Source organism: Taudactylus pleione, unplaced genomic scaffold (genome assembly GCF_031769625.1).
Source record: "Taudactylus pleione unplaced genomic scaffold, aTauple2 ptg000389l, whole genome shotgun sequence".
Taxonomy (NCBI): Eukaryota; Metazoa; Chordata; class Amphibia; order Anura; family Myobatrachidae; genus Taudactylus; species Taudactylus pleione.
In genome coordinates, this window is record NW_028284790.1 from 2,391,583 (window position 1) to 2,416,999 (window position 25,417).

The window sequence follows — 25,417 nt, forward strand, 5'->3', positions numbered from 1 at the left end:
TGGGAGACTCCCTGAAATAGTAGCACCTCCCTGTCTCCCTGAAGAGGCTAGCAATCTCCCTGATTGCACCCCCATGAAGCTGTTATATTAAAAAAACAGAGATATATACATTCAAATGAGATAATTAGTATAATTTCCCTGCATTGGTTATAAGGCACAATGGGGGTCATTCAGACCCACTCGCGAGCGGCAGTATGCTCGCAAGTGGATCGATGGTCCCCACTGCGCATGCGCACGACGGAGGGAGCTCCGTCGTGCTCATGCGCGAGACCCGGCGAGCGAAGGACTTTCCATCGCTCCGGGTCTCGCACCAAAGGGGGCGTGCTGTCGATGTTGATTGACAGCACGCCCCCTTTGGTGGGCGTGCCTGCCAGACGGAGGCGTTCCCCGTCTGAAGCCGGCCCCACTGACATCACTAGTGATGTCAGTGGGAGTGATTTTGGCTCTGATAGAGCCAAAATCACTCCTGGCCTTGCGGCTGGGAAACCCGACCGCAGGGTTTCCCTCGCAAGTCCGATGGTCGCGATGGTCAAGACCATCGCGACCATCTTTTTGCACGCTCGTATATGCTGTGGGTGGTGACCCACAGCTATACGAGCGTCCAGGAGGACGCTCCATATTAAAGGAGGAGGGCCCTGATTCAGAGCGAGCGCTCTGGTCAGAGCGTCCGGCTCTGAATCAGGGCCAATGATCCCTATGGCTACATGTATTTTCTGAAAAGTATTAATGTGTTTTCATCAACAAGTAGATCTTACTAACTGCTTTTGGGCTCGTTTACATTTGGATGTAAGTAAATTTTATGGCACGTCTCTCAGATGTAACAGTACACGGCCACTTTACCGCTGCGCTCATAGGTGCTGCTTTTACAATCTCCCTGAAATGCTTTTTCAAAAGTAGGCAAGTATGGAATAATGACCATTTAGGAATGAAGACCACAGGAGAGAGCCATTTGTGCTTGGATTATCAATGTATCCATATGTCCTTAATAAATAGTCCTCCCCGTTTCAAATCATCCAATTTGTAAAGTGTTTTATGTTTAACAGAATGAGAAATGCATCTAAGCACGGAGCAACCTGCCTAACAAATGTGGCTCAGCAAGCCATGTGCTGTCCTGTTACCTCTACCCATTATTACTATCTTATTATGCGAACCTCCCCTGTCTCCAACACAACTATGTGAGACAATCAAATGCTTTTTTATGTTTCCGCTGGCAGAATTTAGACTGACATTTTATTTAAATCCATATGACAGTTTATACAATCCCATCTGGATAGTAAAAGTTTTAAGTGAAATGTTAATGGCTGTCTTTAAAGTAGAATTATTTTACATCTATTTTTCTTATGTAAGTTATGGGCCTTGTCTCTGCCATAAATAGTACACTAAAATATAACTATTTAACCTGCTAACAAATGGTACTTTATGGCGGCGTAGACAATTTGCTCTTCTTTATTCTTAGTATAGTATGTATATAACCTGTTCATTTTGCATCCAGCATGTCTGTGCCCACAGGAGAATAATGTGGGTCTGTTAGAAGTTAATACTCTATCTTTCTACACTGACAACATATTATTTAAATGGTTATTCATTCACATTAGCACCAGTGGAACTTACAATCTAAATTCACCACCATAGACACACATACACACAAGAAAAAAAATCTGTTTTTTTCAGTGTGTGTTTTGCTTTTTCCCTTACAGACGGAGTTATTTGTTCACTCATTTAAAGACCAGTTAATAAACAATGCCCTTTTGGCACTATACACAGCACGGCCAGGCTGTACAAATAAGAAGCTTACAGACCCAAGGAACGCCGTCAATGAAAATGATCAGCAGGATCAGGACCACGTACAGCCAATAACAAGACAAGATTCTATACCTCACCACTCGGAATATGATGAGGAGGAATGGGTAAGTAACTCATTCATCACACTACATTTGCTAATAAACTTTGGTTCCAGCCGGGTTATATTTCATCATAATGCCCCAATGCTAGTAATAACATTTTCATTAGTGTTTTCTAAAATCTCACCTTACACTCACATTTCACACTATTGAAGTGTCAAATATACCTGCTCATATATATATATATATATATATATATATATATATATAATATATATATGGATACATGCAGCATATACTGGGGACCATTTATAATGCTGAAGTAGAGCTGTTCAAAAGATTATTTTTGTGAACAGTGTGCGGTTTCTGCCCTCAGCTGACAGTTATTTACACATTTGGCCCATGACTTCAATCTATCTGAAGTTTCAACACAGACATGTGAATGCTCCATATATCCATATATTGTGGCTGATGAGGAGTTAGCAGTAAAATGGATGTAGATTACTCAGAAGAAATGAGCACATGAATCTAGCAGACCCGTATGCAGAGCTGTATGATTCTGGAGATGCTGCCACCTCTGTATGTGTAGCATATGCTGCCCATCTTAGTTAATCATTGTGAGTTAAGACTGATGTTTTAATGTTTGAACTTTGTTTTCAGATAAAAAGTGATTGTACACCCATACTAGTTAGGCAAACCTTGTACACATAAATCCCTTTATTGGATGTCCTACTTCATCGCTACTTAAATACATTTGTGGGACTACCAATCCTGCCAGCTGTCGGAGGATAGAGTTATCAGCCCCAGCTAATCCTAGCAGTTCTAGAAGCAAGGGTAGGGCTGTTGGGTGAGCAGATCTCAGGAATTGTGTGGTTACCTGTCCATGCAGGAGCTGGTGCACTACTTACTGTATTATTCTCCCAGTGGTTGCTTACATCGCTCTGTAGCATGGCTGAGAACTATAAGTAGTCGCACTGGCAATGACCCTCTCTAAAAGGAATCATACAATAGGTGTTTCTAACTAGCAGACGTTATACAAATGTGTACAAAACAGAGGAGGTAGGTTATGTGTGTTTTCTTTCATTTGTTTGGAGATTTAAGTTTCCCTTAAACTTTCTGAGTGTTTCCATTTTAAAGAGTGTCCGGGCCACCGTTATACCTTACAAATCTATGTTAATAATAATAATAATAATAATCATTTAATGACAGGGATTTTATGTACACAACTACAATAACATCACAGTGTGTATATTAATGTGTGTGAGGGTGTGCAAGCATCTTTTTTTTATAATAAAACCACATGCTACCCATAGTCTCCCAATAGCAGATAATTCCAGCAGGTTTCCTTAGTCTGCTTCATAACAAAAGACACCATCTTGGGGCCAAATACTGGGCACAGGAGAAGGTCTATTATAAATGTGTATTTTAATATATTGTGGTGCACTGTGTCCTCCTACTCCTACTATTGTAATATTGTAAACTGTGTAGATTACAATTTATTGTATTGCTAACATCATCCTATTCATAACACTTTGATAAGAATTAAAAGCAGCACATATTGCAGCACATATTGGGTCTGATCAGCAACGCCTTTCCTTTTACTGTCAGAACAGCTCTGTTTACACAGAAACAGAAACATGAAATAAAAAATGTTTAACTGATTTCTGTGCAAATTTAGTTTATTCAAAGCTGTCAAAGTTAATACATTAATTAGGTTAACTCATGGAATGGTATTCCTCAGTACCTCCCATAGAATCAGTTTAATTGCTTCACTGTGTTACCAGCCATGTGCTGTTAGACTGCAGTTTATGAGGTCTCCAACAGAAATACCGGGAAGCAGGGCAAACAAGGTCTGTCATTCACACGCTTAGGCAAGCGGGATATTCCTGTCAGAGCATTGGGTTGGGTGTTGTTGTCAGTCTGGGAGGGGTCAGCCAGATCGGCAAATCAAGGGGGTGTGGCTGGCATTTGTGGGTGGGGCGGGGCGTGACCACGCAATCGCGTCATTTTGGCCCTGCTACACAATGCCGGGATCACCGGGATTGTGAAGCAGGAGGCGCGGCCAAAATGATGCGATTCGGTGAGAGTCATATCACCTGCCTATTCTCCTATATCCGCGGGGAGGGGGGGGGAGGGGCTGGTGGCTGCCGGGGTCTCCTGGTCGAATCAGGAGGGTAGGCACGTATGGACTGCGGAGAAGTAAGTATAAGCATTTATGGGTGCAGGGAGTGCACTGTGGACCTCCCCGGGCCCATTATACAGTAGATATGCCATTGATTCTACTGTAGTTTATCTGGTCATGGTCATTTGTTGACTTCTTTTGAAATTTAACCTTCTCTGTCAATCTCAGCTACATCTAAATTGTTAGGAGACTGTGCTATATGTGGTTTTGTCTGTTTAGGGGGAAGATAAATAGTAGATATCAAAAGTCAAGGTCGAGATTAACCATTACATGTTAAATATATGGTTCAAATTGATATTGAACATATTGGCTTTAATTCTTTTGTTCATTCATTTATTCACAGTATACTGTATATCTGTTTTTTTACCTGTCAAATGATATAGAAATTATATAGAATTAAAATACTGTACATTTATTTATCAGATGTTACTTGGTGTGTGTTTAAGGGGCACATCCACTAGCAGACTGTGAAAAGACTGCACGATTACGACATTGTAATCGCGCAGTCATTTCACAGTCTGTGCCTGCACTGAACGATCAGTCGCTCACTGTAGGCACCCACCCTCATGCCTGAACACGGCCAATCTGTCATTGTCAGCAGCTTGACCAGCATGTTCAGGCGATGATAGATGTCAAAAACGAACAGAGGGAGCGCGCACCGCTGGTCGTTTTCAACATTTTCATGGCCGATTTGTGAACGATAACGATATCGTTATCGTCCAATCGCTCATTTTAATCGGGTAGTGGATACCCGCCATTAGACTGATCATGCCAGTCTGCCTGGTTTGTTATATCTTCAGGAGATCCGCCGTAATTGCAATATCTACATCAACTGATTGATGACAACACTTTTTTTTCATTCAACAGCTAAGCAGCAATAAGAAAGCAAAATGAATTGTGATCTGCAGGGAAAACTGTTTAACTTCTGTATAATTGTGAAAAATAATAATAATACCTTAGAGGAACATTGTGTTACAGACCAGCATGAATGTGGGTAGACTAATTTTAGCTGTGGTAATTGAAGTTGGTATGATTCATTAGAGCCTGTGTTGTGAAGGTAAACCACGCAGGGAGATTTCCTCCCAGTGTGTTTGTTAATATAGCCCATGTATAGGTTGTCACACATTTAAAAAAAAACATTTTGAGTTTAACTGTTTTATATACATGTTATTTTTCTGTTTACTCCTGGCCTGATTCAGCAGTGCATGCAAGTGCACTGCTAAACGCAGATTCGCGATTATCGGCAGTATACAGTATATGCCTGCGCGCAGCTTTGCAATTGCGATTCTTGCTGAATCAGGCCCTCTGTCTTTATATGACATTTGCATATTGGTTCTGTGTGCAGGACCCCTTCTGTGAGTGTGCAGAATGACTCCTTCTAAGATGCACACAAGCTCTTGAATGCCTCTGCTTGATTGATAGGCAGAGGCATCTAAGGGGCAGTGCAGAGGCAGCCGGCATTTTCCGGGAGTGGCCAGTACGTCCAGGAAGTGCGTGGACGTACGCAGTCTGCTGGGCTGGCAAGCCGGCCAGCCTGGGTAAGCTGTCGCTATGGTGATCCTAGCCTGCGACCTCCGTTGTAGTGCTAGGATCGCATATGCAGCAGGCGGTGTCGTACACCTCCTGTGGCATTTGCATTATTACAAGGATCACAATCATACATGCCTACCCTCCCGGTTTTCGCGGGAGGCTCACGATTTTTCGGGTAACCCCCCGCACCCCCGGAAGGGTAAGCATTTCTCCCGCATTCTGCCCACTTCCTAGTGAAGTGGGCAGAATGAGGAGAATACCCGCGGCGATCGCGGGTCTCCGTGAAGGGGGCGGGGCTTAAGATGTGATTCTGCATGAATCACAGCATTTGACCCCGTGCCCTATGCAAATTTTACCCAATCGCGGCAGTTTTGCCACGAGGGGCGGGGCTTAATGACGCGAATTGTTAGGTCCCGCCCCCATCGGCCCCCTGCTGCTTCTCTTACCCGGACTTCTCCCGGGAAGAGATGATAAAAGGTAGGTAAGTATGATCACAATTGCAAAGCTGCCCGCGTGCACTACACACTACAGTATATGCCTGCGTGCAGCTTTGCTATTGCGATCCTTGCTGAATCAGGCCCTCTGTCTTTAATTGACGTTTGCATATTGGTTCTGTATCTATCACACACACAATTAGTGAATCTTGGTTGTAAGTATATGCAGTGCAGCAATTTTTCAAACCGGCATTTTTCATTACATTCTTTAATGAAATTCCCAATTACATCAGTCATAAGAATAAATCTGTCTAAAGTGCTCCAAAATCTTCACCATTTGGTCTTGTGAGAGCTCTTTCTTGGCTCATATCCTACCTCGGGAGCTGCACCTTTACAAGCTCTGTTTCTGGCAAATTCTGCTTCATAGTGTACTCCCACTGTCTGTTGGGGTCTCACAAAACTCTGTTAGCCCTCTGATCTTGCTGTACAGTTCTTCTCTTGGCAAAATAATATCCTATATCTTCAAATGACACAGAAATCTATCTCTCATACCCTGACCGCTCTTCCGTCATTCTATCTCATATGACCTTTTGTATCTGCTCTTGGATGTCCTATTATTACCACCAGTCTGTAATGGAAAATTTGTTTGAAAAATGTTCACACTGTCCATAGATTTTAGGGTACTAATTTCAGTATAAATACTAAAACTAATTTCATCATGTACCATTTTTACATGAAATTAAAATTACATTTTGCTATCCATTCATTTGTATATTCTTATGTAAAAGCCACTTTGTTACAGAATTTAGTATTATTTGACAAATCTATTGTAAAAGGATTAGTTAAAAAAAAAAGAAGACGACATGGGGGCTTCAGTCCCAGTTGGTCATTTTGTGCACCTGAAATAAACTCAAAGCTCAACTACAAGGATCAAGGATGGAAGGACAGCCGGGTAAAAGGCCAACAGTAGATCAAAAAGCAAAATAGTGCTAATTTAAAATCTGGATGAAGAAGTTATCCAGGAAAGTTGGGTTAATTCCTAAAAAGTCCTCCTACCACTTTTTTGCATCAAGCTAAGAAGCAGCTAAAGATGCAAGAAAAATGTAGCTTTGCCAAAAGAAGGAGAGCATTTTCAGTTTTTGTGTAAAAGGTTTCTAGGACTGTCAGATGCCAAATTGAAAGAAGGGATTTTTGTTGCATCAGCCATTTGAAAACACCTAACAGACCAGGGGCGGGATGTACTAAATGGGAAAAGGCAGTAAAACCCTCGAAAATGCAGTTTTCAGGGGTCCCACATGTACTGAGCATCGGAATGCAATATATTCTGGTGCTTCATCCCGATGGGTAACGCCATCTTAGAAGCCTATGGGCATCTTATCGGATTGCTCCCCCTGAGAGGTATCCAATCGGATCCCCTCCATCACCCCCCTCGACCCGTGGCTTTCTACGCATGCGCAGAAGACCGCCAGAGGGACTTCTGGGTGTTGAATCCGGAAGTCTCTCTCTCCGGAGCCATCGCAAGGTACAGCACATATCAACCGCGGTGTGTACCCGAAGCCAGGCAAGATGTACCGCATCGGGGATGCAATGCTTAGTACATCCCGCCCTAGGAATTTGAAAAAAAAGGAATCTCTTAAAAGATAGGCTTGGAATTCTTCAAAGGAAGTTGTAAATAAGTTATTGTGGTCTCAACTGCAAGCAAATATTAGTAAAATTTAGAAATATACAAAGCATTAGTGCACTTTGTTTATTAACATTTACGTATATAGTGCCAGCATATTTCCTTGAGCTCTACCATTGCAATCACTTGGAATACTTTCCCAAAAATTTTGGAGCCATTGTAGAGGAACCAGGAGAGAGATTCCACCAAGGCATAAAGGAGAAGGAATATATATATATATATAATCTGTGTGCGACAGAGTCTCTGAATCACCAATCTAAGTCCTATGATGCAGCTGCCACAGGTCTTTACCTCATCAAGTTCCACTTACAGACTCAGTCGCACACAGATATACAAGTGTCACATATCTAATTAATCAGCACTGTCTCCTGGTGTGTCCTAGTCGCATCGCATTGTGACTTATACACATTTTTGGCTAAAAAGATGCCCAGTCTCAAGGGACCAGGCACTCTGAGAGGGGCTGTTTGGCATGAATGCAGCAGAGGCCAGTGATGACACATCTGTAAATTCAAATCCACTTCTTCAGTAGATCCTACCTTGACTAGTGCGGTCTCTTTCTTGTTGGTATTCACCTGTTTTATACAGCTATGACACATACCTTGAGACAATGAAGAGCCCAGTACTTAACCAGTGGTAGTACAGCCATACTCACAGTTATACACGTGATGTATATCATATCTCGACTGTTGGGATGCCGGTGCTCAGAATGCCGGCGCCGGAATCATGACACCAGTCAGAATCCCGGCAACAGCATCGGGACGGTAAGTATTGGGATTAGGGGGAGGGTTAGAGTTAGACACTAGGGGGAGGGTTAGGTTTAGGCTTCGGGGAGCAGGGCCGTATTAAGGCCTGTGGGGGCCCCTGGGCAACAAACGTGTGGGGGCCCCCATCAATAAGTTATATATATATAATATACACACACGTCTATCTGCCTGATGTCCAATGCCCCCTGTAGTTGTGCCCCTTCTGCAATGCCCCCTGTAGTTGTGTCCCTTCAATGCCCCCAGTAATTGTGCCCCTTCTGCAATGCCCCAAGTATTTGTGCCTTTCCTCCAATGCCCCCAGTATTTGTGCCCCTTCTTTTATGCCCTTTGTAGTTGAGCACCTACTCCAATGCTTCCAGTAGTTGTGCCCCTTGCAATGCCGCCAGTAGTTGTGCCTCTTCTTAAATACCCCCAGTAGTTGTGCCCCTTGCAATGCCCCTAGTAGTTGTGCCCCTTGCAATGCCCCCAGTAGTTGTGCCTCTTCTTAAATACCCCCAGTAGTTGTGCCCCTTGCAATGCCCCCAGTAGTTGTGCCTCTTAAATACCCCCAGTAGTTGTGCCCCCTGCAATGCCCCCAGTAGTTGTGCCTCTTCTTAAATACCCCCAGTAGTTGTGCCCCTTGCAATGCCCCCAGTAGTTGTGCCTCTTAAATACCCCCAGTAGTTGTGCCCCCTGCAATGCCCCCAGTAGTTGTGCCTCTTCTTAAATACCCCCAGTAGTTGTGCCCCCTGCAATGCCCCCAGTAGTTGTGCCTCTTCTTAAATACCCCCAGTAGTTGTGCCCCTTGCAATGCCCCCAGTAGTTGTGCCTCTTCTTAAATGCCCCCAGTAGATATGCCCCGTAAAGTAGTGCCCCCAGTAGCTCTCCCTCCCCTCCCACACCCCTGTTAAAAAAAACTTACCTGTCTTCGCTCCACGCTGTCACGGCTCCCGAGTCCCGTGCCATCACTGTTACTGCTGCTGCCGCTGTCTGCTGTAGAGGCGCGCAGGCTCATCTCCTCTGCGGTGCGCGGGTGACGTCATGATGTCACCCGCGCAAAGCATCACTGGGAACGATGGCCTCTGAAGCGATCAGTATTCAGAGGCCAACGTTCCCACTTACCTTAGTTGATCGCGATCTACGAGCGGGAGCTCCACGAGCTTCCAGTAGATCGCGATCAGCCTTTTCGCCGGGCATGTGGCCAGGGGTCGGGGACAGTGTGTGGGGGCCCCCTATGTGTGGGGGACCCTGGACGACCGCTCCTGTCGCCCTGCCCTTAATCCGGCCCTGTCGGGGAGGGAGGGTTAGATGTAAAGTTAGGGTTAGAATACTTACCTGCAGGTGTCGGTATCCTAACCTTGTCCAGATGCCGGCGTTGGGATTCTGGGCCCTGGGATCCTGAGCGCTGGCATCCTGTACTCAACCTGTTATACACACTCAGGGGGATTCCAATTAGCTGCGGTGCAGCGCTGTAGCGGAAGCAGCTTCTCATTAACGGTAGTGGCGTTTATGGAATGCATTAACAGTGGGTCTCTCCAGAGCTAAGTATTCTACTTTGGCACTCTAACATAGGGACAAAATGGCACCGTGCATGAGCAGAACTACAGACAATGGTCATCTTGGTAGGGGATTGAAGCATCCCTGGAGGATCTAATATGGAGTATGTGCAATAGTGCTCTCCACCCTCAATAATGATAACTGTATAGCTATCACAGTAACTGTACTTACAGTATATAGTGACTATACTTTCAAACCTAGGCTGTAAGTGAAAAAAGTTAGAAGGACAAAGTCTTCCTCCCAATTTTTCACTAACCAGCAATAGACATGACCAGCCAGGGCTGGCCTAACCATAGAGGGAGACCTACAATGAGGGAACCCCCACCATGATTCCACCAGCCGCAGGCCGTTTGTCACCAGGGCTGATTTCCCCGGGGGTGTGTAACCCACAAGAAAAATGTGCAGGCCCCTGCCTCGATACAAGCAGCCCTAGTACCAATAAGACTACGGCTCTTCTCCATACCTCAGGAAGGTGGGCGAGGAGGTAATGAAGCGTTAATAGTATGAATAATGTTGTCCTTTAATGGTGCACTCTAGATCCCAGCAAGCCCTGTCATAACCAATTTTCAGGACTGTCAGGGCCTGCTGGCACCTGTAGTGCACCTAGAAAGGAAATATTAAAATAAAAACAAGAAACACACTGAATTGAAAAACTGTTGTATTGAAAATAAAAACACCCCAACACCCCTCGGTTACCCATTTATTACTTACACAATCCACCATGGCCCTGGCCCTTGTCATCCAGTGCAACATGCCACAGGGCGTGGGGCAACAATGATTCAATTCACAACAAATTATTGGACTGCCCAATTTGCTGGGGAAATGCTCAGGATCCTGGAAGCTGATATACAGTACTCTCACACTAGTCATAGAAAGCCTTCCTACATTCGGGCAGGTCTTGGTGTTTGAGAAATTTCTCAGGTGCAGTAAAGGCATACTGTAGATTAGAAAATCTGCAAAACAGAAAAAATATCCCTTTACCTTCAGTCCTTCTAATGTTATACAAACCAGTGTTATATGTGGGAATGAAAGGTGGTAATCTAATCTTTACATACGGTAGTTAGGACATAGGGCCTGATTCAGAGCCGTTCGCTATTTGCGGTCGTTCGTTCAAAAACAAGGGGTGGCTATTCAAATGATCCGTTCGCAAATTGCAGTCTGTTCACACCTCTAAGTCTGAACGAGCGAGCAAAACATACGCTCGTTTATTTGATAAAAACGCCCCCTGGCCGCTCGCACCATACGTCATGTCCGCTATTTATTAGATTAATCGAGTACATCGTACAGCGTATGAACTGCTCGCTATTCTTGTGGTTGGTTTTTTCAACCGCTATTTTGCGAGCAGTTCTGAGTTAAAAAAAAACAAGTGACGTGGTCAATGACGCTGCTGTATTAATTATGCACTCCCTTAAAACGCCCGTTTTGACCTTTAAGCACGCCTGCGTTCGAATTCCACTCCCCCGTTTTCAAACACCTTCCCCTGTTACCACCCACATACGCCTCATTCTGTCACTCCAAATAGCAGGTACTCGCTATATAGCGTACAAACGATTTTCGGCCGCACTGACTGGTTCGCGCATGCGTACTAAAAACCGTACGCATGCGCAGATGTGCGAACATCGCTCGGAACGAGCGTACGGCCGCTAGCGAGCGGCTCTGAATGAGGGCCTTAGTTGATTATTGCCATGTATTTTGTGATCATTTGTAACCTGTATGTATATGAAAACTAACAGTATTCATGTTGGTGTCCTACTATTCATTATCACCACTAACATCACAGTATTATATTTCTGCTTTCTGATATGTGTTTTTTCATTTTTTTTTTATTTTCTTCATGTGTTCTCTATGCCAATTAAAAAACTGAGCTTGAAAGGATGTGCTGATCTGATGCTGTGTCACTGTATATCAATCTCCTGCTCATTGTGTAGGTATTGTGTTCGTGTATGTTTTGTGATGCTTATGTTCTTTTCAGGATAGGGTGTGGGCCAACGTAGGCAAGAGCCTTAATTGCATTATTGCCATGACGGACAGGCTGCTTGAACAAGAAGACAGCACAAAAGATATAAAACCCGATTCTATAGATGAAGATCTCATCACATCGCCCATAAATGGTAAGATATCTTCCGAACACTATAGTCCAACTGCATTGAATGCAACAAATCTATTTACAACAATAAGGAGGGGAAGAAGACAATGGTCTTTCCCAGAAGTGCTAATACACTTACCAGCATTAGAGCAGCCATATCCCTGATGGAAGATCATTTATCATATTGTATCTCCTTGTACTTTCAGATATGCTGGACATGCTCAATTGGTTCAGCAGAGGAAGCACTTGAAACCTGCACAGTGTTTTCCTTTCAATCTATGACAAATTAGTATTAACAGCTTCACAACGGGCAGCATACTGAGTCAGCAGCACAAGCTTTTATTGTTTTTCTGCCAAAATCTACAGGGTTATTCAGGATGACATCGCAGATTACTTGAAGGAAGGTATAGGATTCAATAACAATTCACGCAGCTATGCCTGCAGTAATCTGTGCAGGCAACACTGAGGGCCTGATTCATCACTGATCGCAACTGCAATTACGCACGAAATCGACTGATTGTTATGTTCTGTGCATGCATATGCATCGCAGTGCACGTGCACGAACCGGCAACTGCGATCGGGACTGCGATCGCAGTGACTACGCAGACCCATTGCAGAGTGATTGACAGAAAGTGCCGTTTGTGGGCGGTGATGGGGGGTGGTTGGCGAAACGCAGGCGTGTCAGTGCGTTTGAACACCGTTGCATGGGCGTGCATAAATTAGCCACTGTGATGCCACACGCAGCTTGTGTATTCATAGCGTGCAACGAGGTTAGCAATTCCTGAGTAAGATCAGTGCTTGTGCAAGTGTGCGTGAGCCTGCGATGGTACTCGATTGTACCGATGGCTTCACAGTATTGCTAAGGATTACAGATGTGTGTACGGTAAAGTGGGCGTCCTTGTGTTGTGCTGCGACGTCATATCGATCGCAATGGATTAGCATACTATTGCAGTGGAACTGCATGCCTAATCGCTATTGCAATCGCATTTGCGATCCGTAATGAATTGGCCCATAGCTTGTAAGAGATACCACCAATTGCACGGTTACCTCCGCCACATCAGTGCACTGACAGAATGTAAACGTATGGTTAAATTAGATACATTTTTGTTCTGTTCCTTCATTATTATGTCTAAATTTTCTTCTTTTGTAACTGTATATAAGGTAATTTCAACAAATCCTTACTAATCAAAATATTTATGGCACTTTTCTAGTCATAAATATTTACAGTCTATCGTAGTCCATCCATTCAGTGATTTCTCCAATTGGTTATTATAGAAGCTCAGCTGGGAGCAGGAGGAATGCAGGTGACAGTACAGAGTGCAGGGTCTGTAGAGTTGGACTGATGGCAGCCAGTGCTGGAAGCAGTAAGCGCTAATAAAACACAGGTAGCAATCACATAACCCTTTAGGGACAGTGCAATAGGTATAGGAAAAGTTCTTTATCTCAAGAAAAATATGGTTTCAGAATGAGAATTATCAGACCCACTGAGAACCAGTGATAGCCAATGGCAAACTGACAAAATTGCTACATACTGTACAGGTGACACGTGAATGCTTCCTCTTTTCCCTGCATCAGTATACAGTAATACAGACTTACTAGTGTTATCCGGCCCCATAGTTTATATTGTTCTTCTATAGAAAGTCATTGTAATGTTTGTAATGCATTTTGGAAAAAAAACTATCTACTAAAGTTTTGTAGCAATATAAATATATTGATACTATATACTGTATCAGGCTTAATCAGAAATTGACATATTTGGTCAATATATGGACTGTGAAAATAAAGTGATCCCCATACTGTACACTAAATGTGTTTCTGACACAGGGCCTGATTCAGAGTTGGGAATAGAGTAAAGCCGCGTACACACTAGACGATATTTCTGAATGATATGAACGATATCGTTCAACAATATATAGTTAAAATCGTCCAATGTGTATGCAGTGAACGATCAATGATGCACGCTCCTGCGGGTCATTTACGATATCCCCAGACGGCTGAACATGCAGCTCAATCTGGGGATATTGTTAGCAATGTCATGCTGGCGAATGCAGCATGGCCCGGGTGGCAACCCCCCTCCTCCCCCCCCCCCCGTTTTTTTTCCGCCGTGGCCGTCTTTGGCAAGTGTGTATATACTCACCGATGTCGGCACCCAGCCGGGCCCGCCGTGTCCAATATCGCCCGCCGTGTCCAATATCACTCATCACACACATCGTCTAGTGTGTATGAGCCTTACGATAGAGCATGTAACTGTGCATCTTGGTAAAACCATGCTGCATTGTAGTTGGGGCAGATATAAAATGTGCAAAGAGATTAGATTTGGGAGGAGTATGTCCAAACTGTAAATATAAAGCTGTCCAGCATTTGTGGGCTACAGGCAGAAGCAGCCAATATTAACCCTGCAGTATTTGCACCCCGTGCATTGCAGCATGGTTTACCCAGGTGCACAGTTAATTTCCCTACTTTATACCTCTTTTATACCCCTTGTACCCCGGCCAAATAACCTGGATTATTGGCGTGTTGTGGCCTAGTGTAAACTGTTCCTTGAAAGATAACCTTGGCCCAGTGACCCGGCAATCCAACCTAGGTAGCGAGCAGAGTTGGACCCGGATTACAGGGCAGTGTAAGCGGGAGACCCAGATCATCTGACCCTTGTCACGCTTACAGCATAGGAACAGCCAGCTCACCAGTGCTAGGAGAAGATGTCATCTCCAAGTGCCAGCAGAGGATAAGCCCCAGCAATAACCTGGGTCCAGCCTGCGGTATAAACGGGTTTTAAGCTGCTGTGACACGCCATAAAGCTAGTGCTCAGTGACCTGGGTTGGACCTGAAAATTTGTTGTAAAATGGGTACCAGTCTATTCCCAAATCTGAATGTTTACCTGCAAATGTGCCTAATACAGGTAAACCACCTGTTAGGCAGAGGAAAAAAGCAAATCTCATAGGGATCTTTGATGCCCTATACCCCATTCACAGTTGTCCGCATGTTATAAGCCCTCCTGTTACAATTGAATGTATCCTGTGTCTGTTCTGTGTCAGGCTGCAGTTCTGTTGGTGTTCCACATATTCTCAATCTTAAAATACTGTACCAGAGACTTGGCACCAAAAGCATGCTCACCACATTTGTGGTCACGTCTACTAGGCACCTGCAAACTATATAAATATGCAAGTGACACTACTAAAATCTATTTTTATGATGGCTATACTGCTGTCATAATTAAATAACAGCTCAAGTATAAACAAACGGGTATAATTTACTTAAAAAAAGCCCTCAAACAGGAAAAACAGGTCATTCTCATGTGACTACATAATTACCAAGGGAAAATTTTCGTAGATGCCTATAAAGGTTTGTAACTAAAGAATTTAAATAAAAAGAACCACAGATCCTCCAACATGACCCCTTCCACCAGGTACAAAATGCTCTGCTCCTGGTCTTACTTAATGTATGATTGCAGCAACCTGTGTTGAAACAACATCTCTCATCAATTAACTAGTTCAACACCAGTTATCGCGATCATAATTTAGGTGGGAAGTCCAGGACCAGAGCATTTTATACCTGGTAGAAGGGGTCATGTTGGAGAGTCTGGAACGAGGGACCGCACTACCATTAGGCAACTTTAGGCAGCTGCCTTCTATTAAAAGGAGCTGGTGGCGGCTGTGGTTATAATCAGCAGTAGCCGCTGCTATCCAACCCAACCCTATACATGACCTAACTCACTGGTGTCTCCTGCGGCCACCCCTGTAGTCTGGACTGATGCAGGTGCCTTCTCCCTGGGCTCTGTCAGGACCGCCCCTGAGGGAGACAAGTAAGGGGAGGCCACCCCTGATTCTCAGAGCCTGCACCAGATTTCTGTCACAGCTGTTCCTGAGAGACAAACCGTGGCACCAGCGCATCCCCTGCATCCTATCTGCTACTCAGAGATCCCCGATCCCCAGCCTCCATTAACCCCTGCCTTTCCACATTGTAATATTTTTGTGCATCATTATTGCACCATTACTCCCCAGAATTTAGCAGTCAGCCCCAACCTTGCTGAACACCTTCGACCCTTTCCTTACTGTCCTGCTGCTATCTGCATGCCTGTGTGTCAGCAGCCCACCCTGTCCTCTATCTGCCCATCTTTGCTGCCTGCACGCACCCTGTCTCCCACAGTAGTAGGCTGAAGTTCTACGAAGGGTCCCGGTAAACCTTGCACCGGTGCTGTCTGGAACCATTGTATATCATTGGCACTGTGATAGTTGCACTACTAAATACAACTGGTAGACTATGAATAGCAGGTGGTAACAGATGGTAATGTTTTATACATCTACGCTAGGTTTTCTCATGTAGCATAGTAACAGATGGTAATGTTTATACATCTACTCTAGGTTTACTCACATGGCATAGTAACAAATGGTAATGTTTTATACAGCTACGCTAGGTTTTCTCATGTAGCATAGTAACAGATGGTAATGTTTATACATCTACTCTAGGTTTACTCACATGGCATAGTAAAAGATGGTAATGTTTGTACATCTACTCTATGTTTACTCACATGGCATAGTAACAGATGGTAATGTTTTATACATCTACTGTAGGTTTGCTCACGTGGCATAGTAACAGATGGTAATATTTTATACATACACTCTAGGTTTACTCACATGGCATAGTAACAAATGGTAATGTTTTATACATTTTCTCACGTGGCATAGTAACATATGGTAATGTTTTATACATCTACTGTAGGTTTGCTCACGTGGCATAGTAACAGATGGTAATATTTTATACATACACTCTAGGTTTACTCACATGGCATAGTAACAAATGGTAATGTTTTATACATTTTCTCACGTGGCATAGTAACATATGGTAATGTTTTATACATCTACTGTAGGTTTGCTCACGTGGCATAGTAACAGATGGTAATATTTTATACATACACTCTAGGTTTACTCACATGGCATAGTAACAAATGGTAATGTTTTATACATTTTCTCACGTGGCATAGTAACATATGGTAATGTTTTATACATCTACTGTAGGTTTGCTCACGTGGCATAGTAACAGATGGCAATATTTTATACATCTACTCTAGGTTTACTCACGTGGCATAGTAACAGTTGGTAATGTTTTATACATCTACTCTAGGTTTGCTCACATGGCATAGTAACATATGGTAATGTTTTATATGTTTACTCACGTGGCATAGTAACAAATGGTAATGTTTTATACATTTACTCATGTGGCATAGTAACATATGGTAATGTTTTATACATCTACTCTAGGTTTGCTCACATGGCATAGTAACAGATGGTAATGTTTTATACAGCTACTCTAGGTTTGCTCACATGGCATAGTAACAGATGGTAATGTTTTATACGTTTACTCATGTGGCATAGTAACATATGGTAATGTTTTATACATCTACTGTAGGTTTGCTCACGTGGCATAGTAACAGATGGTAATATTTTATACATACACTCTAGGTTTACTCACATGGCATAGTAACAAATGGTAATGTTTTATACATTTTCTCACGTGGCATAGTAACATATGGTAATGTTTTATACATCTACTGTAGGTTTGCTCACGTGGCATAGTAACAGATGGCAATATTTTATACATCTACTCTAGGTTTACTCACGTGGCATAGTAACAGTTGGTAATGTTTTATACATCTACTCTAGGTTTGCTCACATGGCATAGTAACATATGGTAATGTTTTATATGTTTACTCACGTGGCATAGTAACAGATGGTAATGTTTTATACATTTACTCATGTGGCATAGTAACATATGGTAATGTTTTATACATCTACTCTAGGTTTGCTCACATGGCATAGTAACAGATGGTAATGTTTTATACGTTTACTCATGTGGCATAGTAACATATGGTAATGTTTTATACATCTACTGTATGTTTGCTCAAGTGGCATAGTAAGAGATGGTAATGGTTTATACATCTACTCTATGTTTGCTCACATGGCATAGTAACAGATGGTAATGTTTTATAAATCTACTCTAGCAGGGGCTGGCTGGCAACTTTTAGCCTGGGGGGCAAATGCATGCAGGCGGCCCTGGCAGAGGAGTAGCGTGTAGCCAGGGTGCCCGAAGAACGTGCGTGCTACGGCGCCGCCCCCCCTCAAGTGTTTCAGGGAGGAGGCGGGTCCATATGGGATTAATGTAAGGTAAAAATAAAGATTAGGGGCAGCCCCCTGTCGTAGTGCCCATATGCAGTGCCCACGTGTGCCACAGGAGACAACACCCTTATGCAGGCCTCCAGTAGTGATCCCCCCACTATGCAGTGCCCCTTGTGCCCCCAGTAGTGGTCCCCCCTGTTCAGTGCCCCTTGTGCCCCCAGTAGTAAGCCCCTTACACAGTGCCCCCAATAGTGGTAACCCTTATGCAATGTCCCTTAAATAGTGGCCCCAGTTGTAGTCTCCCCCCCTATGCAGTACCCCCAGTATTGCCCTTTATATAGAGCCCCCAGCAGTGGTCCCTCGCAGTGCCCCCATCCTCTACGTCAGGAGGGCAGAGTAACATACTTTCCTTTGTTATGAAAAAACGTATGAAAACAATATACTTTATCTTCATGGTCCCCTGGTGACGATGAGTAAAAGTCAAGAGTGTGGAGGAGTACAAGTGGTTTGGGACAAGGTCAGGGGGAATGAGTAGATTGAAGCCTTCTCTTGCCAGCAGTTTATTTGCCTGACAAAGTGTGTACAGTAATTGTAAGCAGTGAAGCAGGGGAGAGTAATGACATCAGTCCTACACTGGGCCACATGCATTTGTATTACTTACACGTTGCATGCCAATAGCGCACTCATGCACACAGCAGTTTATAGAAGGCAGATTATTTCAGGGAGATGCATGTATATGTTCGATCAGTAGGGAGGATGGGATCCACAGCTTTCATTTTCATAATCCTTTTATCAATGATTCCGCTGAGAAGAATCTAAATGAACAAAAAGCAAACACACAGGATTTGAAAAGGAACTAACAGGCATGTAATGTGACTAGTAAGCTACTGCCACCTATTGGTCTTTTTTTGTAATGTACACAATTTTCCAGCCTCCCTTTAAGCTTAGAGTGATATATTATGTACTGTACTGTATAAATGATGGTACAAGATTGCATTTCAGCAGAACCTTAGTGACCTAGGCAGCACAAATTGCCTTTGTTTCACAGGCAATAGTAACTGTGTCATTGGATTGTTACTCTCAGGGGAAACTTAATCTGTGAAAATTCTTTATGTGTTGTGAAACAGGAGTAATTAGATGAATTATCATGAACTAGGCCACACTTGCTTGTTAATGTTTCAATTACTGTACTGTATCAGATAAACTGAATTACAATTTCTCTTTATTTTTGTCCTTCGCTCTTGCATTACATGTAAATTATGTTTTCCTTAAATTGAATTCATAGATTACATTATTATCAATCTGATGTTACATTTGGTGTACATTTCATCCCTAAACCTACCAGTAAAAACTTGCTTATTAAAAATCAGCTGTAGAGCAGAACCGAGTTCCTGGACTACACAGTACAACTGATCACTGAGGCCAGGAACCTGTACATACAGCGCTAAGGATTAGAGCATAGACAGATTCTGCAGATATAATTGCAGCAAACCAGAGCTCTTGAATATTGGTCACTTAATTGCATCTGTTGGGATTTTATCATATCATTTAGAAACCAATTTACTGACTTCATCTCCAAGCTAAAAAGAGTGGATGAGAATTTTTCAGGTTGATTTTCACAATAAAGTGTCAGACTAATGTAGCTATTTTCTAGGCAGCGTTCTGCACTCAGCAACACTGCGTGTGATGTTATCACGGAATAGTGGACAGAAAATATGATGTGTGTGCATCTATACCAGTGATATTCAACCATTTTCAACTAGAGGCACACTGAAAATGTTTTTAAAATTGCCAAAGCACACCATCAGGTTTTTTTAATCAAATGTAATATATAATAACAAATATCAACATATATTTAATATATGTCAAGGTTTTTATGAAATATACATGTATGTGTTCCTCAGAATATCATGTGGTAATGACATAGTGCATGTGACCATAAATGTTATATTACTGTAACCCTTGTATCCAGCCCATCTGTGTCACCCCTGTCTGTCTGTCCCCTCCCCTTAGAATGTAAGCTCTCACGAGCAGGGCCCTCTTCCCTCATGTGCTTCTCCTTCACTTGATTATACTTTAATATACAACAGTACCCCACCCTTGGCTGCCGACACCATGCTGCTTATCTAAGTGTTATGCAGCAATGTATTAATCATGTATCTGTCCTACATTGTTTGTACTGTTAATAACTGTTCTCTTGTGTGCTCATTTGTTTATGTACATTGTAAGGTGCTGCGGAACCCTTGTGGCGCCATATAAATAAAGGATAATAATAATAATAATGTGACCGCACAGAGATGCAGTTTTCACCACTTTTCGAACAAGCAATCCAACAACCAAAATAGGATTTTTTTCAAGAACTATCTTTCAGATAAAATCATCCAGCATCACATAGCACAGATGCCATCTTATTTTATATATTCTATAAGGCAGATAATACAGCCCATTGGCACATTTATGTAATAATAACACTAGTGATTATCAACACAGGTACAGGAGAGATGCAGAACAGTGTTTCATACTAACCAAAGACGCTGTAACATCATTCTTACTATGTATACCCATTATACTCTGTTTCTGTGTTTCTCCGCACAGGCCGTGCGTTGTGTGACATAATAGTGTCCTGACACCGGAGGGAAAGTTCAGTGATGCGATATACATGTGATAGATGGGATGCAGTCTGGATACCGGCGGCAGCTATCTCGCCCGCCGATATCCCGACACTGACAGCCCGACAAGGGACTAAAGATAGGCTTCGAAATCCCGACGCCTATGATTAGCCCCACTACAAAATACCGACACCCGGCATACCAAACAAAGGTAAGCCAGGTATCTTAGCGTCTAGCCGTGGGGGGGAGGGTTAGGTTTAGTTGCCCCTGGGGGGATTTAGGGTAAGGCACCCCCCAGGAGGGTTAGGGTAGGGAAAGGGGGGGTTAGGGTTTGGCACCCCACAGGAGGGTTAGGTTTAGCATGCGGGGAGGGGGGGTTAGGTTTAGGCAGCAATGGGGGGTTGGTTAGGGTTAGGCACTAGGGGGGAGGTTAGGGTTAGGCACCACTAATGAAGGGTTAGGGTTGGGGGGGGAGAAGGGAGGGTTAGGTTACTTACCAGCCCCAGTCGGGAATTAGGTCCGTCGGGGTTCCGCTGTCTGTATTTGATCCAGCGGCTATTCAGCCGCCGGAATTAAATACCGATTCCGTGTTAGATAGTGTCAGACTATTGTATAGCCAGATGTGCTCCACACAGGTCAGCAAGAGTACACAGAGCCTACCTCCAGGCACTTCATATGCGGCCTCTCATCTTGCTAGATGTCCCTGTCGACCTATTGACTGTCTAACATCTGTTGTCTATCTAGATAATGTCTACCTTTTTACTGTAGATCTTTAAATCCAACCCCCCCCCAATATTAAGCCTCATTCCTTCACCTTTAAAGTACACCCCCATCATACAGCATTGCAGGGGGCACTGGGAAAAAATATATATCAAGCACCCCCTGCATTATTATTACGTCATTCTCCTGGCCACCATTTATGGAAAATAATTATATTCCCCCTTACTCCGTATACTTGAGATGCATTCATATATTGTATGTCAAAAAATCATGAATGTTAACATGATCATACTGTCAACATGCAACATATCGGCATTATGCATGTTTACGTTACGAACATAGCAGAGTTAGGGTTAGGCTGCAGTTAGAGTTAGGCATAGATATTATGGTTGACATTGTTGCTGTCGACATGCATAATATTGATATGTTGAAAATTTCAACATTATGTAAGTGCCGACATAGAGAATGTCAACAAGTTAAATGTCAACCTTTAGACTCTGTTGACATTCAGACTATGTCCACATGCTTAATGTCGAACTGGTATACCTGACATTATTCCCTTATTATTGTTCAACATTTCTTGCCTTTCTTGCCTTTTGTATTCTTTGTAAATATGTAAATTTTTTGTGTACTTATCAACTATTGTCAAATCAGAAATAAGGAGCTGCAGAAGTGCAGCACATCTAATTTGTTATGGTTGTGGACATTTGTAGACTATGGCCCCCATATAGCTTTAGATACACATGTATCCAAATCATACATGTAAAATAACACAAGTCATACATGTAAAATAAAACAATAATAACACAGCTTCACAAGTTTGAAGCAATCATGGAAAAGGCATGCTGTATCTTCAGAGAGGTGTTACTGTGACCTCTTAGCCTTAGACCATCCTGCTGACACTTTCCCATCAGCTCCTACCTGGTTCCCTTCAGATTGTATGCCTAATGGCTTTGGATCTTCTCCTCTTTTTTAATCTGTAATATCTGTGCATTTTTTGGACATTGGGCCTGATTCAGAGGTGTACACTATGCCGATGTTTTTGCAGTTGAGCGGTTATCGACAATCTACACATGCGTTTGAGTAACATTGGGCATGCGTGCAGGTACATTACCATAGTCGCTTGCAGCGACTTTTTACTCGCAATGCGATTAACAGTCAGAGAGTATTACAGAGAGGTAATTGGGGGTGGCGGCACAGAACGCAGGCGTCTCACTACCGTTTCAGGGGCATGTCACACCCTGCATCTGCGATCCTGTACCAAGAAATATGGCTCCGGTGTCTCTGTTCGTGCGCCCATTCTGCGGGACTGTAGGCTTACTCAAGACTGCGACAATCATGTGATCTTGGACTGATGCTGTGTCTTTGACACAGATGCTTGGATTTGCAAAGCTGCCAGTGGGCGTCTCAATACATCACCCGGCGTCTGTGACATTTGCATATCTTCAGACACAGCAGCGGCATTAGCGTACATCTCACTTTACTTTTACTAACTCATAGAAATGATGTTTATATGTCACTGTATTTGGTGAATGTTGTTCTCACACAGCTGTTGTGCCAATTACGTAGCAAGGTTGAGTTGTAAGTGAGTGTGACACAACTGGTTAATAATATGAACACCAGTTATTGTGATGGTTGTAGACTATTATGCTCCTCTCCTGCTCCACAGCTCACATCTCCTTTATGACTGGAAAAGAATCTTGGTGAACAGCTGGTGCTTTATAAGCTTGTCAATATTCAATGGTGATAGTGTCTTCGAGCTAGAAACCGGTTACAGCATCTAACAAATTCAACAAATGTGATGTCTATTTTATGAGTGCAATTTTGCATAATATTTTTATGTATTCAGTGTTTTCACAGCACGGCAGCAGACACTCCTTTTAAGATGTTCCCTTTCTGTTTACTTTGATCACTGTCCTTTTTTCTATCGTACAGAAGACTGGTATGAACAGCTCTACCCTCTGATAATTACACTAAAAGACTGTGTAACAGAAGTAGTGGATAAGGCAAAGACATCAATGACTTTTGTTGTGCTTCAAGAACTGGCGTGCGGCTTGCCCCAATGTCTGCGCCTTACCTTCAGAAGAGACATGGTTTTCAGCCAAGCCGTAAGTCCATGCTAGAGAATGCTGGCATCATCCACATACCCATTAATTAGGCACTTTGGCATGCAGAAGAGCAGTCTCCACTGCAGGTTTACTATATGATATTGAGAGGCAGACATCAATCTTTAACTTAAGCAGATAGCAGGTAAAATGGCATGTGAAATTCATTTGTCCTGATCTATGCTATGTTGACAACCCTAAAAGAAGACCAGTCTGGCTACAGAGCATATACCTCCTGCAGCTACAGTATGCTTGGGAATGGCTGAGATCTGGCTTCAGCCTATGTATTCAGTGGGATCCCATAGGCACCAATCACGTGGACTACACATTGGAAAGTGCATGTTTTATGCATACAGTTATTAATGTAATAAAACATTCCAATGTACAAATTCAACACTAAAGCAGTAACTGAGCATGCTGCTTTGTTCTTGAGTCTGTGCACCCCTTTTATACTTTGTGGTTAGTAAGTGACTGTTTAATACCCATACCTGCCACCTATCACTAGTGATTCATAAAGTGTTGGTTTTCTTCAACATTATTTATGAAAAATGTGTTTAAACCTTTATTAATATTAACCAGTACTGGAAAAGTCCATATTACAGTATGTCATAAGTTACTCATATATCTCTCTTCCATTTTACTGCACCCTCATGCCTCCCATGAAGTTTCCATAAACAAACAGATAGATAATGGAATACAGTATTTATTCTTGATAAATCACTAGATAACTCACAGAACTCATATGATATTCAGTGGCCAGGCCAAGCACCACTGTTAGTGAGAGCGTCACACCTCACAGCAACTCACACTGTTGTCATTGGCTGGACAATTCAGTATTTTACACAATTGGATAATTCAGTATTCTACACAATCATATTGGAGCCTATTAAAAGATTAGCTCTGTTATGATTGGCAGATATTTCACAGCACTGCAGTGCCCAGCTTTTTCGCAAAAGAGTGATATGAATTGTGAAATAGTCCACTGACAGTTCCTGAATCAGTGGCACTCTGGGTGTGCATTACCCCTGTAAAGTGAAAGTAATACCTACTGCAACTGCATTATAGCCCACACAAACTGGACCACAATCAAGCAGGCAGCATCCTTGGCCACCAGAGGGCCTTCCTGTAGATAGAACGTCCCTAGATATAAATGTGTTACAGTTTTCAAAAACTATGTGGGGTTTACTGGTCAAGGACCACAATACTCTGTACCAATAGTAGTTCTGCATTGTGATTTAACCCTTAGTGCAAATCTTATATGTAATACTATTTTTGCAATCAGAAGAGTATGGGATATACACCCATCAGCCATAACATTAAGTCACTGGCAGGTAAATTGAATAATATTTTCTCAATACAATGGCATCTGTCAAAGGGTGGGATATATTAGGCACAAGTCAGTTCTTGAAGTTGATGTGTTGGAAGCAGGAAAAATGGGCAAGTGTAAGGATTTGAGCGACTTTGACAAGGGCCAAATTGTGATGGCTAGACAACTGGGTCACAGCATTGCCAAAACAATGGGGTGTTCCCAGTATGCAGTGGTGTGCCTACCAAAAGTTCATGGGTGCCGCCTAAGGCTCATTGATGCGCATGGGGAGCGAAGGCTAGCCTGTCTGGTCCGATTCCACAGAAGAGCTGGCTATGATAGACAGGTGTCAGAACACACAGTGCATCACAACTTGCTGTGTATGGGGCTGAGTAGCCTAGACCGGTCAGAGTGCCCATGCTGACTCCAGTCCGTGGCCAAAAGTGCCCATAATGGGCACGTGAGCATCAGAACTGCACCATGGAGCAATTGAAGAAGGTGGCCTGGTCT

General features: G+C 43.1%; 1 protein-coding gene across 7 annotated transcripts in view; it reads left to right on the forward strand.

The window, feature by feature from the left end:
• INPP4B (inositol polyphosphate-4-phosphatase type II B) overlaps nucleotides 1-25,417 on the forward strand; it is an 813,539-nt gene that overhangs the window by 681,362 nt on the left and 106,760 nt on the right. For all 7 annotated transcript variants that reach the window (XR_015869683.1, XR_015869684.1, XM_088445787.1 and 4 more), the window contains 3 exons: nucleotides 1,698-1,907; nucleotides 11,941-12,079; nucleotides 23,432-23,604. Coding sequence is in view for 5 of the 7 variants with exons in the window: in XM_088445787.1 (XP_088301913.1) it covers nucleotides 1,698-1,907; nucleotides 11,941-12,079; nucleotides 23,432-23,604 (522 nt within the window). In the remaining 2 variants the exon portion in view is untranslated. The remainder of the gene's footprint in view (nucleotides 1-1,697; nucleotides 1,908-11,940; nucleotides 12,080-23,431; nucleotides 23,605-25,417) is intronic.